This window comes from Erithacus rubecula (genome assembly GCF_903797595.1).
Source record: "Erithacus rubecula genome assembly, contig: scaffold_363_arrow_ctg1, whole genome shotgun sequence".
Lineage (NCBI taxonomy): Eukaryota > Metazoa > Chordata > Aves > Passeriformes > Muscicapidae > Erithacus > Erithacus rubecula.
Window position 1 is genome coordinate 16480 of NW_027635969.1, and position 14930 is coordinate 31409.

General features: G+C 69.4%; 2 protein-coding genes and 1 long non-coding RNA gene across 4 annotated transcripts; 1 reads left to right on the forward strand and 2 right to left on the reverse strand.

The window, feature by feature from the left end:
• The first annotated feature begins 791 nt into the window (after positions 1-791).
• Positions 792-4606, forward strand: FOSB (FosB proto-oncogene, AP-1 transcription factor subunit). Of its 2 annotated transcripts, XM_079332589.1 has the most exons (5): positions 792-982; positions 2200-2469; positions 3067-3174; positions 4156-4314; positions 4466-4606. In XM_079332589.1, exons 1-5 carry the CDS (start codon positions 857-859, stop codon positions 4529-4531), a joined length of 729 nt encoding a protein of 242 aa, XP_079188715.1. In that variant the 5' UTR covers positions 792-856; the 3' UTR covers positions 4532-4606. The 2 variants fall into 2 exon arrangements, with proteins under 2 accessions (XP_079188715.1, XP_079188714.1); XM_079332588.1 differs by having other exon boundaries at positions 4156-4606.
• Positions 4607-4771: 165 nt separating this feature from the next.
• Positions 4772-5249, reverse strand: LOC306816100. Its single transcript, XR_013777574.1, has 2 exons — positions 5152-5249; positions 4772-4947 (listed from the first exon to the last, which is right to left on the reverse strand). It is a non-coding gene; the product is annotated as an uncharacterized lncRNA (long non-coding RNA).
• A 2294-nt stretch (positions 5250-7543) lies between these two features.
• On the reverse strand, positions 7544-13451 carry EXOC3L2 (exocyst complex component 3 like 2). The gene is made up of 11 exons (XM_079332587.1): positions 12998-13451; positions 11939-12593; positions 11553-11667; positions 11260-11370; positions 11037-11137; positions 10685-10792; positions 10475-10610; positions 10066-10188; positions 9307-9462; positions 8623-8744; positions 7544-7778 (listed from the first exon to the last, which is right to left on the reverse strand). Exons 1-11 carry the CDS (start codon positions 13434-13436, stop codon positions 7547-7549), a joined length of 2298 nt encoding a protein of 765 aa, XP_079188713.1. The 5' UTR covers positions 13437-13451; the 3' UTR covers positions 7544-7546.
• Positions 13452-14930: the final 1479 nt, after the last annotated feature.

Genomic DNA, 14930 nt, shown 5'->3' on the forward strand with positions numbered 1-14930 from the left:
GGGGCGGGGACAGGGATCCCCCCCGCTCCCAGCCCGCCCAGCCCGTTCTTAACGGCGGCGGCGCCTCCGGGAGCCTCAAACGGCGGCGGCGACAGCGGCCACGGCGGTTCCGGGGCTCGGGGGGGCTCGGGGGGGTCCCGGGGGTCCCGGAGCAGCGGCGGCGGCTGCCGTGACGTCAGCGGAGGGGGGCGGGGTCCCGCCGTATAAAGCGGCGGGGCTGCCGTGAGCAGTTCATTCATAAAACCGGAGACCGGGCGAGCGGCGGGAGCGCCAGCGGGGCTCGGAGCGGACGTGCCGGAGCCTGGCAAGGGATTTACCGGAGCTTGCGGCGGCCGAGCGGAACTTTGTGTCGGGGGATCCCGGGACGGATTTATCGGGGCTGGGAGCGGAGAACCGGACGCACCGGGGCACTTTGGTACCGGATAACTTTTGGAGCCCGGGAGGGGCGCGGCGGGACTTTGCACCGAGCGAGCGGAGCCGGGCGCGGATGGAGCGGGGAGCGTAGGGGCGCACCGGAGCTCGGCACGGATGGACCGGAGCTTATAGCGCACAACCGGCGCTCGGGACGGGCACAGCGGCGCTCGGTACCGGCAAACCGAGACCCGCAGAGACGCGCCGGAGCTCGGCACGGACACGCCGGAGCTCAGAGCGCCTCACCGGGACCTTTCACGGACACACCGGCAGCTCCACCGGCGCACCGGAGCTCGCACCGCCCACCGGAGCCTGAGCGGACCGAACCCCCCGTTACCGCAGAACCCCCCCGAGCGCCCCCGAGCCCCGCCGCGCCCGTGATGCCGGTAGCGGCGTGACCCCCGCAGCCTTGTCGCGGCGGGGCGGCCCCCGCGCCCCCGGGGCCATGTTCCAGGGCTTCCCCGGGGACTACGACTCGGGCTCCCGCTGCAGCTCGTCGCCCTCGGCCGAGTCCCAGTACCTGTCGCCGCTCGACTCCTTCGGGAGCCCCGCGGCCGCCGGGGCCGCGCAGGTGAGCGCCGGGGGCGCGCAGGGGAAGGGAGGGGAGGGGGGGGGCGTGCGCGCGGGGGGGGCGGGGCCGTGCGTAAGCGCGCGCAGTGACGCCGCCGCCGGTGACGCGGCACGCACGCAAAGCGCGCGGGTTATTTTTGGGGTGTCCCCACCCCCCCATCCCTCCCTCCCCACCCCCCGCGCGGCGTTGCCACGGGAGACGCGGGGGAGATTGACACGCCCCATAGGGGCGGGGATGACACGCCCACTGGCGGGGAAGCCACGCCCACGCAGGATTTCTAATGTATATTAGGCCACGCCCCCGATGTTTGGTCACGCCCCCGCCCCGCTATCGCGGTGGCGGCACCCCCGGAATGAGGGGGGGGTCCCCAAATGGTGGCGATGTCCCCTGGGGACCCCCGGTGTCCCCTCCCCTCCCCCGTGGCAGGGAGGGCTCGGTTTGGGGCACGGATTTTGGGGGGGATCCAGAATTTTGGGGACCTCCCCCCCAATCCTGCCCGAGATGGATTTGGGGGTCCCTGGGGACCCTCAGATTGGGGTGACAGGGATGGCAGGGTGGCACTCGTGGGTGACAGGGTGACACTCGCACGGTGATGATGATGATGATGATGATGATGATGATGATGATGATGATGAGCTGGGGACATTTCCAGCACAGTCACACCCTTGTCCCAGTGCCACCACTGCCACCAGGTGGGGACAACGCTGTCCCCAAACCCAGCCAAACGCTGTCCCCAAACCGAGCCACCCTGCAGGTGACACCGGTGACACTCTGGCCACAACACGGGGGGCGACAGTGCCGCCCTCGCCTCACCCCGGTGTCACCCAGCCCTCCGGTACCGGGTCAGGGGGAGGTGGCAGAGTGTCGTCCCCGCGGTGTCTCTGCTGTCCCCAAGCCCGGTACCGGGTCAGGGGGAGGTGGCGGAGTGTCCCCGCGGTGTCCCCGCGGTGTCCTTGCTGTCCCCAAGCCCGGTACCGGGTCAGGGGGAGGTGATGGAGTGTCCCCGCCGTGTCCCCGCCGTGTCCCCGCCGTGTCCCCGCCGTGTCCCCGCGGTGTCCCCGCGGTGTCCCCGCGGTGTCCCTGCTGTCCCCAGTCCCGGTACCGGGTTATGGGGTGTCCCCTGCGCTGTCCCCATCCCCTCTAACCCCTGTCCCCGCGCTGTCGCCCCGCTGTCCCCGTTGTCCCCATCCCCGCTAACCCTGTCGCCCTCCCCGCAGGAGTGCGGTGGCCTTGGGGACATGCCCGGCTCCTTCGTGCCCACGGTGACGGCCATCACCACCAGCCAGGACCTGCAGTGGCTGGTGCAGCCCACGCTCATCTCCTCGGTGGCCCCGGGGGCTCCCATGGCGCAGCCGCCGCCCCTCGACCCCTACGACCTCCCCGGTCCCAGCTACTCGACCCCCGGCCTGGGCGCCTTCGCGGGACCCCCGGCCCCGACCCCCGCCCGCGCCCCCCGCGCCCGGGCCCGGCGGAGCCGCGAGGAGACGGTGAGAGGGGACAGAGGGGGTGGCGCTTTGGGGACATTGGGGGCGGTGGCGCTTTGGGGATGTTGTGAGAGGGGCTCAGGGATTCAGGGAGGAGTTTGGGGACATCGTGAGCGGCAGGAGATTGAGGGGCACCCCAGCTGGTGACACCTTGGGGACATGGAGAGTGGTGACAGATTGAAGGACACCAAGGTGGTGACACCTTGGGGACACCATGAGAGGCAGGAACTTGAGGTACACCCCGGGTGGTGACACTCTGGGGACACCGTGAGTGCCAGGAGCTCGAAGGACACCCAGGTGTTGTCACCTTGGGGACATGGAGAGAAGCTGGGGACATCGTGAGTGGCAGATTGAGGGACGTCCCAGGTGGTCACACCTTGGGGACACCGTGAGAGGTGACAGCTTGAGGGACACCCCTGTGGTGGCACCTTGGGGACACCACGCTCGGTGACATTGCCCGTTCCGAGGAACGTGCCGGGATTTGGGGGCGCAGTCAGCGGGGTTTGGGGGGCGGGGGGTGGCAGGGGGTGGCAGGGGGTGGCAGGGGGTGGCAGTGGGTGGCAGGGGGTGACAGACGGTGACAGTCCCGTCCCGCGGCAGCTGACGCCCGAGGAGGAGGAGAAGCGGCGCGTGCGGCGCGAACGGAACAAGCTGGCGGCGGCCAAATGCCGGAACCGGCGCCGGGAGCTCACGGACCGGCTGCAGGCGGTGAGAGCGGCGACACGGGGACACCCGGGGCTGGCACTGTCCCCAAGGGCCGGGGGGGGGCGGCGGCGGGGAGCGGAGGGAGCTGGGGACAGCCGTGTCCCCATGGGGGGGTAATGGTGGCGAAGCTGGGGACAGGAGTGTCCCCCTGGATGATGGCAGTGTCCTCAGAGCTGGGGACAGCTCGCAGGCAGTTGGGGACATCGGGTGGGGACAGCGGTGTCGCTGTGAGGAGGAGGAGAAGGAGGAGGAGGGGGAGGAGGATGTGCCGGTGTCCCCAGGACCGCGTAAGGGACGGTGACATCCCTGGGGACATCAGGGCTCGTTTGCCCTGGGCGAGAGGTGACAATGTCACCTCTGGGAACCTCGTGGCGGTGGTGGCACAGCGGAGTTGCGAGGGTGTCCTCAGGAGGGGACAGAGCGATGGCCAGCGGTGACAGAGAGGGACAGCGCCACCCCAGAGGGTGGGGACAGCGGAGGGGACAGATGGACACTCAGAGATGGCCCCGGATTTGGGGACAGACGGACACTCAGAGATGGCCCCGGATTTGGGGACAGACGGACACTCAGGGATGTTCCCAAGCTTGGGGACAGCAGAGGGGACAGACGGACAGTCAGGGATGGCCCCGGATCTGGGGACAGACGGACACTCAGGGACGCTGCGGGATGTCCCCAAAGTTTGGGGGACATCCAGGGGACACCCAGGAGGACGGACGGGGAGAACGGACACGCCGTGCTCAGCCTTGGGGACACAGAGGACACTTAGGGACACTTTGGTTCCACTTTGGAGGCACTTTGGTGCCACTTTGAGGCCACTTTGGGGCCACTTTAGTGCCACTTTGAGGCCACTTTAGTGCCACTTTGGAGCCAATTTGGAGTCACTTTTGGGCCACTCTGGAGCCACTTTGAGGGCCACTTTTGAGCCACTTCGGGGCCGCTTCGGGGCCCGTTTTGGCCACCGCCCTGACCGCGCTGCCCCCGCAGGAGACGGACCAGCTGGAGGAGGAGAAGGCGGAGCTGGAGTCCGAGATCGCGGAGCTGCGCAAGGAGAAGGAGCGCCTGGAGTTCGTGCTGGTGGCCCACGCGCCCGCCTGCAAGGTCCCGTTCGAGGACATCGGCGCCGTGGGCGCCGGCCCGGCCGAGGTGAGCAGCCCGGGCAAGGCGGGGACCGTCGCTTTCCTGCCCCCGGCGCCGTTCCAGGGCCCGCAGGGTCCCTTCCCCGGCTGCTGCCTCCCGCCCGGGGTCCCCGCGGGACCCCCTAACGCGACCCCCGCGTTTGTGTTCACCCACCCAGAGGGAGCCACGTGTGGAGCCTCGCACCAGCGGAGCAGCAGCAGCGACCAGTCCTCGGACTCCTTGAATTCTCCCTCGCTCCTCGCGTTGTGAACGGGGTGTCCCCCACCGCCACCACCCCCCAACACCCCCTGGCCGCCCCCGAACCTCGCCTTGAGCCCCCCCCCAAAAAAAAACAGAAATTCGGGCACCTCCTCCCTGCCCCCGCCGCGCCTCGGGGCTGGGCTTTGCCCGCCTCGCTTTTTTGGGGATTTTTTCCCAGCTCTGGTGGGTTTTTTGTTTGCTTTTTTTTTTGGCGGGGGGGAGGTTAGGAGGGTTTTTTTGGGGTTTTGGCGCCTGGAGGTGGTGGCCGTGATGAGGTTCCTGTTGGGAGGTTTCTGCCCCCGGTCCTTGTCACCCCTTGTGGGGGCTTGGTCCAGGATTTCTGTCCCTCTGGGGATGTCACTGTCGTGTCCCCAGTGCCCGGAAAAGGTTCTGGGTCACCTCAGAGGTGCCCCCCCCCCTCATTTCAGGGGGTTCACAGGGACCTCCACCCCTCTGGGGATGTCCCTGTCCTGTCCCCACAGTCCAGAGAAGGGTCTGGGTCACCTCAGAGGTGTCCCCCCCCCCCCCCATTTCACGGGGACTTCTGTCCCTCCGGGCATGTTCCTGCCCCGTCCCCAATGCCAGGAGAAAGTTCTGGGTCACCTCAGAGGTGTCCCCTCCTCATTCCAGGGGGTTCTCCACCCTTCTGGAGATGTCCCTGTCTTGTCCCCACTGCCCAGAGACGGTTCTGGGTCACCTCAGAGGTGTCTGTCCCTCATTTCACGGGGACATCCACCCTTTTGGAGATGTCCCTGTCCAGTCCCCAATGCCAGGAGAAAGCTCTGGGTCACCTCAGAGGTGTCCCCCCTCATTTCAGGGGGCTCTCCGCCCCTCTGGGGATGTCCCTGCCCCACCTCCATCCCCCTGGGAAGGAGTTTTTGTCCCGTCCGTCCCCTCCGGAGGTCCCTGCCCTCCGTCCCCGCCGTCCCGCGGGACTTTTGGCGGCGCCCCCGCTCCACAGGTGACATTCCTGCGCCACCCCCAGCACCTGGGGAAGGTCCCCGTGGTGTCCCCGTCACCTTGGAGTTGTCACCCCCCGATCCCGGGGGGCTCCTGCCGCGTCTCCGTCCCTTCGGAGATGTTCCTGCCCGGTCCCGGTGGCACCTGCGACACCTCAGGTGTCCCCAAACCGCCCCGCGCCCAATCCCGGTGTCCCCTGGAGGGTCCCGGTGCCATCTCCACCCCTTTTGGAGAAGCCACCACCGTGTCCCTGTCCCCTCCCGGAAGGTCCCTGTGTCATTTCTGTCCGGCTGGGGACATCCCGTGTCCCCCGCGGGCCCCTGCCCCCCCTTCCAGGTGTCCCTGCGGGGTCTCCCCCCCTTCTCGGAGTTGCCACCTTGTCACCTCCGTGTCCCCCCTGGGCCTGCAGGTGACCGCTGCAGGTCACCTCTGTCACCTCCAGGTCACCTCTGTCACCCCCAGGTGACCCCCCAGGTGACCCCCGCAGGTGGGCTCCCGTCCTGCTCGCCCCTCGCCCGCCTGTCCCCGCCTGTCCCCTTCAGCTTCGCCGGCCTTGGCTCCGCCCCCTTTCCCCTTCCCCACCCGGTATATAAATCTATTTTTGTTGCGCGGGAGATGTTTAATTTTTTATTATTATTATAACGAAGATAATTATTGTCGCCCTGTGCCGTGTTCGTGCCTGTCCGGGGGTGGCCCCGGGCCCCCCGTCCGCGCTCGCTCCGCCCCAAACGTGGCCAATAAAAGCAGCTTCCAGCGGCCCCGCGGCTCCGGCGCCTTTTTTTGGGGATTGGGGGGAGTTTTTGGGCTTTGGGGGGAGTTTGGGGGGGACACGGGGACAGTGAGGGCGTGGCTCCGTTGTCCCACTCACCTGTCAATCAAAGGGGAATGGGTGGGGCTGAAGCCACGCCCCTCCCGGCCCGCCTGCGGTTCCGCCGGTGACCGGCAGGGGGAGCGCGGGGCGAGAAACTGGGGGGGGTCCCGACCAGTTTGGGGGGGTCCCGACCAGTTTGGGGGGATCGACCAGTTTGGGGAATCCTTTCCCAGTTTGGTTTGGGTTTTCTCCCAGTCCGGGGGTCCCTGCCCAGCCTGGGTAATCCTTTCCCAGTTCGAGGAATCCTTTCCCAGTTTGGGGAATCCATTCCCAGTTCGGTGTTGATTCTCTCCCAGTCTGGGGGGCGTCCTCTCCCAGTATGACGGATCCTTTCCCAGTTCGAGAGGTCCTTTCCCAGTTTAGGGAACCCTTTCCCAGTTTGGGGAATCCTCCCCCATTCCGGGGGTCCCCGCGGCGCTGTGGGGGGGTCCTGCCCGCTTTGGGGGCTCCCCGTGACCCCCCCTCACTGCCCCCTTTTTGGGGGGGTTTCCTTCCTCCCCCCCCGCCCCCCCTTGACGTCATCTCCCGGTGATTCACCGACGGTGGCACCGGAGTCGTCCCCCTGTCCCCAACAGCCCCCCGTGTCCCCAGGCGGTGCCGCCCCCTCCCCAAATGTTCCCGCGCTGTCCCGCGCCCTCTGCCCGCTCAGGGCCCCCCCGCTGTCCCCCATCGGTCCCCCCCGATCCCCGCCCCCCCCGGGGGTGGCCCGGTGACCCCTGGCCCCGCTCCCGCCGCGGTCACTCCTTTGTCGCTCCTTTGTCGCCTCCTTGTCGCTTATTTTTAGCTGTCGCCTCTTCCTGGCCGGATCCCGACGGTTCCTGACCCGGGAGGGGCGGCGGGACCCGCCCGGGCCGCGGGGACACCGAGGTGGCCTCGTGTCCCCAGCGCTGTCCCCGGGAAGGGACGCCAGTGTCGCCTTGTCCCCAACGCTGTCCCATTGTCCCCACTGTGTCCCCTTGTTCCCAGAGTCCCCCAGTGTCCCCAAAGTCCCGCTGTCCCCAAGGACGAGGCTTCGCCGTTAATTTACAGCGTCATTTATACACTGGGGAGGGGGACGGGGGGACTCAAGCCCAAACTCTGGGGTGTCCCCAACCCGAGGGAGGGGACAAACCCAAACTCGGGGGTGTCCCCAGCCCCTCGGGGGTGTCCCGGGGGTGTCCCTGGGGGTCACGGGCGGGTCCTGGCCGGGCTCCGGCGCGGCAGCCGCAGCCGCGGCAGCTGGAACGGGAGGCAGCGCACGGGGCGCGGCGCCGGCAGCTCCGAGAAGAAGGAGCGGCACCGGGCCGGGCCCGGTTCGGCCTCGTCCGCGCCCACGTCCTGCAGAACCGCCAGGATCTCCCGGCGCGGAGCCTGAGCCCGCAAACCCCGCGCGTCCAGCAGCGCGGCCACGTGTCTGCGGCTGGGGGACAGACGGACAGGGGAGAGAGGGACAGACGGACAGAGAGGGGGAACAGGGGACAGAGGGACACGGGGACAGGGGGACAGGGGGACAGGGGACGGGGGAGAGAGGGACAGACGGACAGAGAGGGGGGACAGAGGGACAGACGGACAGAGAGGGGGGACAGGGGACAGAGGGACAGAGAGGGGGGACAGGGGACAGAGGGACACGGGAACAGGGGGACAGGGGACAGGGGGAGAGAGGGACAGACGGACAGAGAGGGGGAACAGGGGACAGAGGGACAGACGGACAGAGAGGGGGGACAGGGGACAGGGGGACACGGGGACAGGGGGAGAGAGGGACAGGGGGACAGAGGGGACAGAGGGACACGGGGACAGGGGGACAGATGGACAGGGGACAGGGGGACAGAGGGATAGGGTGACAGACGGACAGGAGGACAGAGGGACAGAGGAACAGAAGGACAGAGAGACACAGGGGTTAGCGGGGGCAAAACCCCCCCGACCCCCTGGGTGCGGATTTTGGGGCGCACCCGCGGTTGAACTGGTCCCAGTTCCCCCCCTGCCCAGTTTAACTGGTGTCCCCTCCCCACCCTGCGCGTGCCACGGGTCCCCCGGGACCGGGACCGGGACGGGGACAGGGGAGGGGACCTGGCGCGGGGCCGCGGCCGCTTCCCGGCGGGGCGGGAGCTGCCGGGAAGGGCCCGGGGGCCGCGTCCGGTCCGGTCACCGCGCCGGGTCCCCGCGGGTCCCCGCGTCCTGCCCGGGGCCACCGCGACTGACTGGGCACAGCGTCCCGTGTCACCCCCCGTCACCCCCCGCCACCCCCGCGGGGTCCCCGCACCCACCGGACATCGGGGAAGTCCCTGGCCAGGGCCCCGACCTCCATCTGCAGCGCGGCCGTGTCCTCCAGCACCAGCAGCTCCCGCAGCCGCGGCACCACCGAGTCCAGCCAGGGCGAGGCCGAGTCCTGGGGACAGCGGCGACAGTGGGGGGACATTGGGACACTGGGGGGATTGGGGACAATGGGGACAGCGGGGACACTGGGGGCACTGGGGACATTGGGGACAATGGGCACAGCGGGGACATTGGGACACTGGGGGGATTGGGGACAATGGGGACAGCGGGGACACTGGGGGCACTGGGGACATTGGGGACAGTGGGGACAGTGGTGACATTGGGAACACCGTGTCCGTGGGTCTGAGGGTTTCAAGGCTCTCAAGGGTCTCGGGGGATCTCGGGGTGTTTTTGGGGGTCTCTCAGGGGTTTCAGGAGATCTCAGGTGTCTCTCAGGGTGTTTCTGAGGTCTCTCAGTGTGTCTCGGGGTATTTTGGGGCTCTCAGTGTGTCTCAGGGTGGTTTTGGGGGTCTCAGGCTGTCTCAGGGTGTTTCTGGGGTCTCTCAGTGTGTCTCGGGGTGTTTCTGGGGGTCTCAGGCTGTCTCAGGGTGTTTCTGGGGGCTCTCAGGGGTCTCTCAGGATGCTTTTGGGGGTCCCAGGGCATCTGGGGGTGTTTCTGGGGTCGGGGGTCTCACCAGGCGCGTGAAGAGCTCGCGCAGCTGCCGCCCCTCGTCGCCGAGCCGGGCGGCCACGCGGGCACGAGCCTTGGCCGAGGCGCAGAGCAGGCGCCCCCCGAGCAGCGGCCGCACGTACTCGATCAGCACGCGGCGGTGCAGCTCGCTGACCAGCACCTGGACAGGTGTCACCAGTGTCACCAGAGTGTCACCAGTGTCACCAACCATGGCACAGTGCCACCCCTGTGTCACCCACCCAACACCCCGTGTGCACTCGATCAGCACGCGGCGGTGCAGCTCGCTGACCAGCACCTGGACAGGTGTCACCAGTGTCACCAGAGTGTCACCAGTGTCACCAACCATGGCACAGTGCCACCCCTGTGTCACCCACCCAACACCCCGTGTGCACTCGATCAGCACGCGGCGGTGCAGCTAGCTGACCAGCACCTGGACAGGTGTCACCAGTGTCACCAGAGTGTCACCAGAGTGTCACCAGTGTCACCAGTGTCACCAACCACAGCACAGTGTCCCCAGCTGTGCCATGGATATCCCCCAGCTGTCCCCAGGTGTGTCCCCAGCTGTCCCTGGTGTCCCAGCTGTCCCCAGGTGTGTCCCCAGCTGTCCCCAGGTGTGTCCCCAGCTGTCCCCAGCTGCCCTAGCTGTCTCTAGCTGTTCCAGCTGTCCCAGCTGTCCCCGGTGTCCCAGGTGTGTCCCCAGCTGTCCCCAGCTGTCCCAGCTGTCCCCAGGTGTGTCCCCAGGTGTCCCAGGTGTCCCGCACACCTGGTGGGGCTCGGGGTGCAGCGGCCGCAGCGTCTGTGCGAAGCTGGTGATGAGCATCACGATGGAGTCGAAGGCGTCGGAGCTCGAGAGCCACTTCCGCTTCATCAGCTTCCCAAAATAGGGCTGGGGACAGGCGGGGACACAGGGGGACACGCAGGAACATGGGGGGACATGGCAGGGTGTCACTGCCACGTCCCACAGGTGTCACCCTACAGGTGTCACCCCTCCCAAACCCACCAGGTCCCACAGGTGTCACCAACCCCAGCACCGAGTGACATCCAGTGTCCCACAGGTGTCACCCAACACCAGGTGATGGCCAGGACAGGTGTCACCCACCCAACATCCACCACATCCCACAGGTGCCACCCCCCAGGTGTCCCCCCTCTCCCTGTCCCTGTCCCGGGGACACCTTGAGCTCGTCCAGCAGCCGCCGGGTCAGCGCGTGGCCGCAGGCGCGGGTCACTCTGTCCAGCGCCGCCTCCGCCTGGCGCCGCGGGGCCTCGCTGTCCGTGTGGCCGGACTGCGCCAGGCGCTCGGCGAAGGCCCTGGGGGGCACGGGGGGTCAGGGACACCTGGGACACCTGGGGACACTCGGGGACACTCGGGGGGGTGGTCTCACCTGAAGGGGGGGCAGCAGTTGGCCAGGGCGATGGCGCGGCCGGGGGTGACATCGGGGGGGGGGAGGTCACCGGGGGCTTCCAGGAACCGCTCGACCTTGCGCTGGAAACTGGGGACAGGGGACAATGGGGGGACAGGGGACAGAGGGACAGGGGACAGAGGGTCAGAGGGGACAGTGGGACACGGCTGCTGTGTCACCCCACCTGTACCCCACATGTCCCTGTGTCCCCATGGTGTCCCCATGGTGTCCCCATGTCCCTGCACCCCCCTGTGTCACATCCCCATGTTCTGTGTCACACCCTGGTGTCCCCATGTCCCCCCCGTATCCCCCCCGTGTCCCCCCGTGTCCCCACCTGTGCAGGAAGGCCACCAGCACTCCCAGCAGGCTGTGCGCCATCTCCCGCCCGAACTCAGGTGTCACCTGGGGGGCGCGGTCCAGGTGTGCCCGGAGCATCTGCAGGGACAGGGGGGACACAAGGGCCACCATGAGGATGGGGACAGGGCCACCATGAGGGGGGACAGGGCCACCATGGGGGGTGGCTGAGGGTGGCTAGGGATGGCCCGAGGTGGCCGTACCCCGGTGACACGCATGGCCAGCCCCTCCTCCATGTCCTGGCTGGTGACATCCTCGGGCCACGAGTCCTCGCTGAGCTGCAGCTCCTGCGCCACGGCCACCTCCAGCTTGGCCTGGGACAGCGGGGTGGGGACAGCAGGGTGGGGACAGCAGAGCACAGAGTCACCCCGTGCCACCCCGTGCCACCCCGTGCCACTCCGTGCCACCCCCTGCCCTGGGGGGGCACTTCTGGTGCCACCTCAGTGTCACCGCAGCACCCACAGAGTGCCCACCCTGCTGTCCCCTCTGTCCCCACCTTGACAGCAGCGATGCAGGAGCTCTCCAGGTCGCGCTGGGTCTCAGGGGGCAGGAGGGGCCCCAATTCCTGTGCCCGCAGCAGAGCCCCAACCTCGGGGTGCCCCAAAACCTCCCTGGGTGGGGGGACAGCCCAGGTGGGTGTTTAGGGCACCTGGGGACACCTGGGGACATCCTGGGGACACTCTGGGGGCACGGAGTGCCAGGTGCGGGACAGATTTTGGGGGTTCCAGGGGTGTCACAGGGCTCTGGGGGGCTCCTACAGGTGTCCCAGGTGTCCCAGCTGTGTCCCAGGTGTGTCCCAGGTGTCCCCAGGTGTGTCCCAGGTGTCCCAGCTGTGTCCCGAGCCCCCCCGTGCCGCTCTCCCCCCAGTTTTTGGGGTCTCACCTGGGGTAGGCGTTGCTGTGCCAGTCCAGCAGCAGGTACAGGTCGGGCACGGCCAGGGGTCTCTGGGCCAGCGCCCGCAGCTGCTGGGCCAGTGCCCGGTGGTAGCCGCGGGCATAAACCCCGAGCGCGCCGTACTCGGGGGGGTACGCGGGGGCCACGTGGCTCCTGACGACCCCCAGGTCGCCCACGACCCTGGCGGCCAGCGCGGCCAGGCGGGCCCCCAGCCCGCCCGCCGGGGCCACCTGGGCCAGCCGCTCGCTCGCCGCCTTGGCCACCGCCTCGTGCCAGCGGCGCCGCAGCCCCCGCGGCCGCCCCGGGTGGGTCCCGGGGGGGCTCCGGGCGTCCGCAGCCTCCTCCTGCTCCAGCACGGCCACCACGGCTCGCAGCGGGGCCACCGCTCGCCCCGCGGCCACCGCCTCGGCCACCACGGCCCAGAGCTGGGCGAGCAGCGCCCGGTACAGCAGAGCCACGTCGCGGGCCCGCCGCCCCCCCGAGGGGACCGGAGAGGGCGGCGGGGACCCCGCGGGGGGCGACCCGGGGGGACACGGGGATGGTGGCCGCGACGGCGACCGAGCGCACTCGGCCTCCAGGGCGATGATCTGCGCGTCCGCGGCCACCAGGTCCCGGCGCTGGATCAGCTCCAGGATCTCCAGCACTGCGGGGACAGCGCGGGGACAGCTGGGCTCGGTGTCCCGCTCCCTGTCCCCATCTCTGTCCCCATCCCTGTCCCCCTGTCCCCAGCCCGCGGCTCCATCCCACGCTCCCAAGTCGCCACTCCCGTGTCCCCGTGGCCACATGTCCCCATCCCCGTGTCCCCTGTCCCTCTCCCCACCCCACGTCCCGTGTCCCAAAGGTGCCATCCCCTTGTCACCGTCCCCGTGTCCCCGTGGCCTCTGTCACCATCCCCAAGCCCCCGCACCCTCATGTCCCCAAGTGCCCCCTGTCCCCATCTCCTGTCCCCAAGCCGCCTCCTTCCCTCCCATGTCCCCAAGCCCTCGATGTCCCCTCGATGTCCCCTCGCCCCCCGCGCCCCTCCCGGTTCCCGCTGTCCCCACTCACCCGACAGCGGCTCCCTGCCCCTGTCCCTGTCCCTGTCGCTGTCCTTGTCCTTGCCGCCGCTCTCCTCGCGCTGTCCCGCTCCGTCCGCGCCGTCCCCCGCCTGTCCCTCCACCGGCGACACTTTCTCTGTTCCCCGCTGTCCCCAGGTCCCCAGCGCCAGCCGCAGCAGCGACCCCCGCTTTCCCCCTCCCGCCGCCTCCTCCGGGGGTCTCCGCGCGACCCCCGAGTCCTCGGAGCGGCGGCGGCCGCGGGGGGCGTCCCGGGGGCGGCGGGCGCGGCCGAAGGGTCCCCCCAGCTGTCCCAGGTGTCCCCCCAGCTGTCCCCCCAGCCCCACCAGCCCGCCCAGGGTGGCGCGGCGCCGCCGGCGGCTCTCGGGGTTGGTGGCGAACGGGTCCCCGTCCTCCTGTGCCCCCCCCGGGGGTCTCCGCAGCAGCGGCATGGCCGGGGGGGCGGCGGGGGGCGGCGGGGACGAGGCGACACCGGGGTGTCACCCGCGGGGAGAGGGGACGCGGCAGGAGGGCGCCCGGAGCCCCCGGGACCGGGGCGGTGACACCGGCGGCGCTGGCGGCACGGGCGGCACTGGTGACAGCGGTGGCACTGGCGGCGACACTGGTGGCAGTGCTGGTGGCGGCGGTGGCGGCACTGGTGGCACTGGCGGTGCCGGTGACACTGACGGTGACTCGGGCGGTGCCGGCGGTGACACCCGTGTGACTCTGGCGGTGGCTCTGGTGGCTCCGGTGGCGCCGGTGGCGACGGTAACACCCGTGTGACACCGACGGCGGTTCTGGTGGCACTGGCGGCACTGGCGGTGACACTAGCGGTGCTGGTGACACCCGTGTGACTCTGGCGGCGGTGCTGGCAGTGACTGGTGACACCGGTGGCGTTGGCGGTGGCTCTGGTGGCACTGACGGTGGCTCTGGTGACACCGGCGGTGGCTCTGGTGGCTCTGACGGCGCTAGTGACACCCCAGTGACTCTGGCGGCGGTGCTGGCAGTGGCTGGTGGCGCTGGTGACACCCGAGTGACACCGGGGGGGTTTCCTGAGGAAGCGCCGCCCCTCCCCGGCCGGGCTGGGTCGGGGTCAGGGTCAGGGGCAGCGCCGGTTCCGCTCGGGCACCGGGACCGCGGGGAGAGACGGGGGGGACGGAGCGGGGCGGGGACACCGGGATGGGACATGGGGACACTGAGGGCCACCGGGATGGGACATGGGGACACCGGGATGGGACATGGGGACACCGGGATGGGACATGGGGACCTTGGGGACACTGGGGGACAACGGGATGGGACCCTGGTGACACTGGGGGACGCAGAAGTGGCACAGGGACACAAGGGATCCCACGGGTGACAGGGACGGGCCCCCGATGGCACCGGGGGACACAGGGAGGGGACACGGTGACAGCGGGGGATGGCACAGGGACAGGGGGCAGCGACACCGGGGATCACAGGTGTGACGGGGAGGGGACACAGGTCACACCAGAGACCCCACAGGTGACACCAGGGACCTCTGGGTGGCACTGGGGACGCCATAGGTGACACCAGAGACCCCACAGGTGACACCAGAGACCTCATAGGTGACACTGGAGACTGCAGGTGTCACAGGGAGGGGACACGGGCGACACCAGGGACCCTACAGTTGGCACAGGTGACCCCAGGTGTGACTCCAGAGACTCCACAGGTGACTCAGGTGACCCCACGCACCCTCCCGCGGCCACGTGACCTCTCCCCGGTCACTCACGGGTTAAACCCCGCTCCTGCTCCCATTGGCCGCCGCTCAGCCAATCACAGCGCGCGGCCGGCGCTCGGCCCCGCCCCCCCGCGGGGCGCGCCCAGCTGTCTCCATGCCCGAGCGGCGCCTTCTGATTGGTCCGTTCCGCGCCGAGGGCGTGACCGATCGTCGCCGCCGCGCTCCTTATGCGGGCAAAGCCCCGCCCCCG